Consider the following 8,125-nt stretch of genomic DNA (forward strand, 5'->3'; position numbering starts at 1 on the left):
CTGAGTCGCCGTCGCGGAGGAGGAAGCTGCAGGTCTGGATTGCAACGTGGCCGCAGCCACCACTGTGGAGGAGGGAGGCGGACAAGACGACAAGGCCACTTCTTCCGAGGAATGTAGCCTGTACCTCGCGTCAATCTTTTTATTTACAAAAAGTCCTGAGTTTGGCTTTTCCCAAACTCTTCGCACCTCGGCCAGAACGTCCTTCTGCAAGAACAGGCCGGTACGCTCCAAAGGAGACCAGGTGAACGCCCCAGAAAGCACGCCCTCCTGCGGAGCAGGTGCCTCGGGCACCGGAACATCTAAGAAGCTCATCATGTCCAGTACCCGGTCATGGAAAGCTCTGGTAGAGCGGGGCAGGTCCTCGTTGTCCTGTTCGCCTTGAGGGTCATCCGACGGGTCCGGCTCCTGCTGAGCCAAGTCAGGCACTGCCTTGTAAACTGGGGACAATGGCGGCACAGGCAGAAGTGCCGGGGGAGGCGCCGGCGGAACCACCGACGGGACGGGACGGCCGGAGCCGGAGGCGCGGGTGGACATATCTCCTTGAAAAGCCCCTTGAAAAATTCCCTCATGGGGTCGGTGCGCATAAGCGCTTGAAATTTACAGAAAAAGGCGTCCTCAGGAGATTGTTTCAGAACCTGAGGAGGCCTCTCATGAGGTGGACAAATCCAGGGACGCAACGGGGAAGGGTGCCATACAAGCCCCTCCGCCGACGTATCCACATAAATCAAGGGAGCCGCCCCCGCGGGCAACGAAACCTTGTGCGGAAGAGACATCCAGGAGTTCCAATCATAAACTGGCCGGTAATGATGCGCACAAGGGACCTTAGGTTCACCCGAAGGACCGAACCCTACACCAGGGGCTGATGGCGTAGTTGTAGGGGGTAGTACCTAAAATGGCCACCGTGGTCGTGGCGGGAACGGGTGCCATTTTGTCTTCATCTGAGGGGAACTGCGGCACGTGAGGAAGTGAGGCAGGGGTCCCTGTCGATGGATCAGGGGTCTTAATTTGAGCCTTAACGTAAGGAACCTCGGCAGAGCCGGTACTATGAGGCCTAGAATGTTTCTGCGACATGCCAACTGAGCCTTCGAAGGAAGAGCCTTGGCACTGCTGGTAAAAGAAACTTTCTTCTTTGCCCCTTCAACAGATATGGTGTCACCACAAGAGCGGGAACGGTGCGCTCTCACTGACCGGGCCTTGCCTGGCCCCTCAGAACTGTTGGTAGCCTTAGCCTTTGTACGAGGGACCTCGGACCTAGGCCCGGTAGAAGCCTTATCGGCACGGGCCTCGAACATAGGTTCGGTAACCTCAAGCCCAGCCAAGACCTTGGGGCATACCCCGGTTTTGTTTTTGAGGGAAACCGAAAGAACGGCCTCAGAGCAAGCTCCGGTACCCCACGACTCAGTAGAACTGGGTCTACACACAGCCCCAGAGGAGGGGCCTCTGAGTGTACTCCGGGGATCACAGGCCCCTTACGGAGACCCTCGGAGAAAACTCTGGTAGAATTATTAGGCCCGACAGGCACCTCAGGGCGAACCCCGGTAACAGAGCGCTCAAAGCCCCTCCCGGCTTGAGAGGAACCCGGAAAGGTATCCACCGGCCGGGGTGCTCTGAAAATCAAAACTTACCGGGCGTTTTTTCTTCTCGTCGATGAACGCCTGAAAATGCGAAGGAGTCCGTCCGAGCACCTCCTCCCACCACTCCAACCGACGTTGAAGAGCCCGGACCGAAAGGGAGTCACAGTAAAAACAGGAGTCCCAACGGTGTTCCGGACCCAAACACTCTAAACGGGATCCGCCCTTGTGAAGCGACAGTGACACGATGAACAGTCTGGAAAATCTAGTTTAAAAGACATAGACAGACTAGTAAATGAACGCTAGCGAGAGCCAGAGAGGGAAAAACGGAATAAAATCTTCCGAGGGTGCAAGTGCGTCCGGCCCCAATCGTGCGGAGAAAAGGACTGATGGGCGATGCGTGGGGCGGAGCCAAGGTGGGCGGGGTTACGGCCGCGTGCCGGGCCCCACGCAGGAAAGAGGGACACATTTTAGAAAAAAATGTGGATGCTTTTTACAAAAGTGCTCCGGTCCTGTCCCACAGGACGGAGAGATGTCCCATAAGTATGGAGGAAAGGGGACGGGACGGAGGAGTATTCCCTTCTACCATAGGCAGCATCTTTACATTGTGACAAACAGAACCTGGGACATAGGGAAGTCTTAGATTTCCCAAAGGTTTAAATACCTTCTCTTAGTGAAACTACTGTTTCCAAGAGCAGTGAAGTGAAATTTATTTTACTTATATATTGTAACATTCTAGAACCAGCATACAGTATCTTACAATAGTGTGCTAGAGTGGTTACTTAGTATCACCTTTGTCTAGTTTCTCATGTAACAATTTTGTTATTAATTGTAAAATGAATGGCTGGTGGCAGTGGTTTACTTTTTACTACCATTGTGTTTTTACTGCGGGCTGCAATTGCAGCTGCAGTAAGACACCTATGGGTGCCCATTTTGTCAAAAGGGCCCAGTCTTCTTTTTTCACCATTTCTTTTTGGAAAGGTCCTTCTTGAGATTTACTCTTCGCGCCAAACCAGGTTTGGTCCCTGCTCGTTTTCTTTAGCGGGATTCACAAGTGAAGCCCGCCTCTGGCTCCAGCATGTCGCGCAGGGGCAGGAAGTGAGGCAAGTGCCCGAAACTCCCTGTACTTGGTCTCATTGGTTACAGGAATGCACCCAAGGGTGATTGGCTGGAGGGCTGTCCTCTGAAGACACCCACCTTGCTGTGTGATTGACAGTCTGCGAATTAATGGGAGAAACCTGAATAAAAGGCGAGGGTTTTTGGCTTGGAAGGTAGTCGACCACTGGACGAAGGAATCTGAAAAACAACTTGGAAGAGACGCCTGCTGCAACTCCTGGACCGTTGGTTTGCCTGGTGAAGCCCTGCTGCATTACTGAAGCTCCGAATTCGCCTTGACTAGAGAAGACCTGCAAAGGACGAATTCTCCCCTTGGGTTGGTGGGACCAATCGACCCCAAGACGAGCTCATCTGGCAATCCTCTTGGAGCTGGCTGTACCTCCATTGCCTCTGCAAGAACCGAAGTACCAGGGAACGGAACACCAGAATCGAGTGAGTGTCTTTAAGTCGGACCCGAGCTCCAGGAAGATCCTCCGGACTCCCAGGAAGCAGGACTGACAAAGCCTAAGCCACCTCAACAGAATGCTGGACCCCAGATGCGAGGAAAGTCTAACGTGGTATCCGAGAACCGCAGTGTTGCGATTTGCTAGAGACGCGAGGAGCTGAAATAGCGAAGTGCCACTGAATTGAAGTTTGCCCATTGCTGCCGCCGACCTTTCCATTGTAGTGCAGGAGTCCCCATGCGTCCTCCCTCTTGTCCCCGCGACTGAGGCCAGGAACAACCGGATCTGCAGACCTACACAGGAACAGAAGCCAGCTGGAACCATTTCTTCTAACCAAAGGTACTGTAAAAACTAAGGGGACTTACCTCTTGTTGTGTAGCCTTACTTGTTCTCAGTTGAGACTGGTCTTGGTTGCTTTTGTAGAGTTGCTTGCAGCTTTGCACTTCACAAGCCTCTCAGCTTGTGCTGTACAGTGATTCTATTTTTCTGCAAAGACTTCTAAAATAATGTGCAAGACCTTTACTTGCAAGGAGTGCTTCAGCTCACCTAGACTTTTGTTCAATTAACATTGGCTAGCCTGAATGGCCCGATACCTGAAAGACTCTTCTTACCTCTGACTTTGTGCTTTACCTTTCCCCCAGGAAAGGGTTGATTTACTTTGCATTGGGGGTTAAAAGTACTTACCTGCTTCAGAATATTTGTGTAACCTTTGTTTTATTCCCAAACCCTTTTCTCTGACGCCAAACTCGATATTGCTTTAAATGTACCAGTGATATATTAATGTCCACAGTGTCCTAGTTATTTGTCACCTCCGGGTGTAGGAACCTACTGTGTTCCACCCCAAATGGGTACTTGCTGATTTAGAGAAACTGAGAGTGTGTATTTTGAAGTGTATTTGTGTGTTGCATTTATATTGCTCCCTTTTGAAGGATTATTGAACTGACTGTCAAATACTTGTTTAATCAAGAAATGTGGAGTGTAAGAATTTCTTTGAATACTTGTCACTGTGAATCTCTGTGTAAAAACCCCACTGCTCACATTGATCACTCTTGAGATGAGCCTGGCCGCTCAGCCACACTGCCAACCTGTGTAGTACAGACTTGTACCAAAGGTTGGGTTCCTATTGCCTGGAGGTCAAGGTTGCTGTATTCTTCCAAAAGGGTACTGCACACAAGCTTGCCAAACAAGCAGCCAATGCAAATCTCAAAGAAAAGAGGTAATATGCTTGCACTGTTTAAGATTTTAGGAGCCGTCTGGCTGCAACGTTTTCCCATTATATAGGTGGGTAAGTCTAGATGCAAAGCATTTGCACAGTCCACAGTAGACCGCACAAGCGCCTCCACTGCCAGTTAGCTATTGGCGCTGTCCAGATAAAACACTTTTGTGTGGAGATAAAAGAAATACAGCGTGTGACTGATGCTCTTGGACATTCTTAGTCCATTCCTATATTTGTACTGCCTTTCCCATCAGTATTGCCTGAAGTCACTGGCTTCACCCGAGCCATTGGGCTGATGCATCATTGTATATAGTGAATGCTGCAGACCTTAGGGTAAACTGTGTCACCACAACAGTAAGTTCCGCGTATGCTACCAGTTTGTGCATCATCATACGTTTGTGTGCATGGCTTTGCCACCATTCCGTGTCTTCTTTGCAATGTGCTCAGAGCGGTCCTAGGTGGGTATCATGGCACTCTTTATCTTCGTCAGGTTTATGTCCAGTTCCCCCTGCCCCTTCCTTTACTGCTGTGGCAAAACCCAGCCACCTCCACCCAGCATATTGCCACACTATGTACAAGAGCAGGGACTCCTATCACCAATGTGTACTTTTAATTGCCCCCTCCCCCCCACCATGTACATAGATCACCAACCCTTACATTGTGTGGTAAATTAATTCGACCCATCCAATTGGCTGCCTGTTTTTACACCCTTCCCAACTCATTCATAGGTGAGCAATAGATGGCCCCTCAACCCACCTACCCGGCTGTCTTTATCACTCTCCCCATCCCTTCCACACAGGTGTGCACAGCATGTTGCTTCCAATCCCTGTCCAGAGAAATGGCTTCCTTTGTTATGAAATTAGCCTGTGGAGCCAGCATGGGGTGTACCCACAATCGCACAGGATTTCCTTCTACAATCATTGAAATAGTCAAACGAGCCAGCAAATACCCCAATATTGGCTGTCATTTGTGAACTTTTAATTTGCCTGAAATGCAGTGCAGTGCAGTGTTGCCAATCCACTTGGCATGGAGGCCCTTTGGGGTTCAGCTATCAAAGCCAATCTACCACTGTCTTGCAACGGAGGCAAGGAGTTGCATAGTGGCCCCATCTGGGAAGGTTGCCAGGAAACCATTAGTCAAACTGTCTTTTCTTTATTGTAATGATTTGCGAAGTTGACTTCATACGGGTGCACAATCATCTTGCTGCTTAACCTGTTTCCCTTCTCCTACCTCGCCATCCACCTTTTTAGCTGAAGGATATGTAATGGGCCGCACAGTACATTCAGAGCAAGTATTTGTTGTATAACACAAAATCCAACTGCTCTAGCCTCTCTGCACCCCTTCCAAGCCCCTCTTTCTCAAGTGTGCAAGGGACCCTGGTTATACTTATATTTTACCCATCACACTTATCTGATAAAATGTTATCGACATTGAAAAGGCGCGGATTTAATTAATTGAAATCTTTAACCTCTACTTGTTTTTCAGGGAGAAAAGAAGATGAAGACTACAGTGCTGACTGCAGCACTCTTGCTGTCTGGAATCCCTTCAGAACTGATCAATCGTTCCATGGACACTTATAGCAAAATGGGAGATGTCTTCACAGATTTGTGTGTCTACTTCTTTACTTTTATCTTCTGCCATGAACTGTTTTTCTTGTTTGGTTCAGAAGTTCCCTGATCCAAACAGAAGAAATGGCATTCTATCCAGTAACATCTCTTGATACGATAAACCGTTAAAACGCAATGCAAGATGCTTCAAAAGTAATCGCGTTTATGAGTAACCTGGGTCTCTGGTTTTAGGCCGGGCGTTGTATTTATTTTACTCAAGTAATTGCAAATTTAGCTTTACAAGTCTTAGCTTTTACTTTGAGAGGAGTAACCTTGATTCTGCATAAACCGAAGTATTTTAGGAATATGCTGGGTAAAAGGGATTGGTACTGTGAAGCTCATTTTAATTGTAAAAAAGTCTCCTTGGGGGGTAATTTCAGGAAATAGTACATATTATTCCATTTTCAGGTATTCTTTAATTTTGCATTTTTTTTTAGGGATGTTGTGGGCCAAATGGGGAAAGAAAATGCTTTTAATGTTTGTGTACATAGCTGGAATGCAGGTACAGTTTGGAAAATAAAGAACTTCAAAATCATTTACAGACATAAATCATAAGGGTTAGTTGATTTTTGATAGAGAGACCATGTCCCAAAGGTATTGAAAGGTTGCTGGAATAGATACTTATTGGGAATGATGAAAAAAATGAAGTACGGATTCCCATTTTCTGTCATTTGCGTTCAGCTGTGAAAGCACAGAAAAAATACAAATATGGGATCGTACATACATTTTCAGTGTCCTATCTTTTCTAGAGAACATTAAGCTATTGCTGCAGAGAGGAGGCACCCTATCCTAAAAATTGGCTTTGTACAATTTTTAGCAAGCTGTTATTTTTACTTTGTAAAAGTATTTCATTCAAAGAATGTAAAATGCCTGATCAAAATTTTTTAAGTGAAATCCTGTCCTACACTATTTATCCATTTAAATGCCCAGATTGTGTCAATGTCCGGGGCTAGCTATCTGTCACTCTGTCTGCTGCTCTTGTCCTCGTTCCCACCTCCCCCTACTTCAGGTAACTTATTGGTCATATTTTTCAACTGGCAAGGGGATGAGGTGGAGAATTAAGTGTAGTTAGACATGTCTCATCCTCGATTTCTTCTGCATACACACCCTTGAAACAAACCTCTGGTACCAATCACTAGAGCGTCGTTGTATTTTTTTGCTTGCTTTAATGACCTACAACAAACTGAACTGTTTCCTGCACCAACACAGCCACAGCGTGTTTTTGTTTTTTGGTGCACTGAAACAACCTTGAGAGTGCAACTCTGGATGAAGCCACATGTGTTGTAGTTCAGATACCTTTTTTATTCTTTCTCGACCTTAATCTAATTTGTTTTGTGATATCGAAGCAAGTAAATGCGTCGCCCCGGTGTTCTATATATCGCATTTTATTTTGAATTCTATGTATGTATGTCCCTTACAACCAAAGTATGTTGTTGCTGACTGATGAATACATCTACTTCTAACGTATTTGACTGGGACCCGCCATTAAAGAAAGACCCAATGCATTATTTGTTTTCATCTGGAGATCAAACGCAGACAATGTATTTTCCTGGCTTGTTGTGCGTTTGCTACATGCTCATCTAAGTAACCTTGTCTAATACTTCTGCTGCAGAAGAGCTTTTCTGGATGCGTAGCCTAAATGTTTTTGCTCAGTTATTTTCCAGCAACTATTTAGCCTGCCAACGAACTTGTTGAATGTTCATGTGCTAAATGAAACCTAACATAACTTAAATTATTTTGCACTAAACTATTTATATGTAAATATGATGCAATACCCATTGCAGACGTTGACTGGACAACTTCAATTTGTTTCTACCAGAAAATACATATTTTCTTTGTAACATTTGTTGTTAACATTCATTTTGAGTAGCACAAATTAATAAAATCTGGACGAGTCAAACAAGTTTGCTTTTTTTTTTCTTTTTCTGGTCGTTGTCAGATTCTACTGAATATCTTTAGTCAAGTGTCATTTTGTTTAAAAAAGCTTTTCTCCTTGATGGAATTACTGATCGACAACTACCCAATCTGTGCCACCTTGCTTGAAGAACCACCAAGTCAGCAAATTGGTTACTGTTCACTGGATCTGCAGCATCAGTTTACATCTAGTGTCCTTTTTTGCACTGTCACGCTTGTGCAGCGGTTGCTGCTTCTGTCTTGCCAGAGAAACCCCAC

General features: G+C 46.3%; 1 protein-coding gene across 2 annotated transcripts in view; it reads left to right on the forward strand.

The window, feature by feature from the left end:
• Nucleotides 1-7,856, forward strand: part of CAMLG (calcium modulating ligand) — a 207,286-nt gene extending 199,430 nt beyond the window's left edge. Inside the window, exon 5 of one of the 2 annotated variants that reach the window (XR_011304517.1) lies at nucleotides 5,832-5,953. Coding sequence is in view for 1 of the 2 variants with exons in the window: in XM_069652571.1 (XP_069508672.1) it covers nucleotides 5,832-6,023 (192 nt within the window). In the remaining variant the exon portion in view is untranslated. Of the gene's footprint in view, nucleotides 1-5,831 lie in introns of both variants that reach the window. The other variant, XM_069652571.1, reaches the window with a different exon arrangement.
• The last annotated feature ends 269 nt before the right edge of the window (nucleotides 7,857-8,125 follow it).

The sequence above is a fragment of the Ambystoma mexicanum genome, chromosome 3p (genome assembly GCF_040938575.1).
Source record: "Ambystoma mexicanum isolate Mex_15411 chromosome 3p, UKY_AmexF1_1, whole genome shotgun sequence".
Lineage (NCBI taxonomy): Eukaryota > Metazoa > Chordata > Amphibia > Caudata > Ambystomatidae > Ambystoma > Ambystoma mexicanum.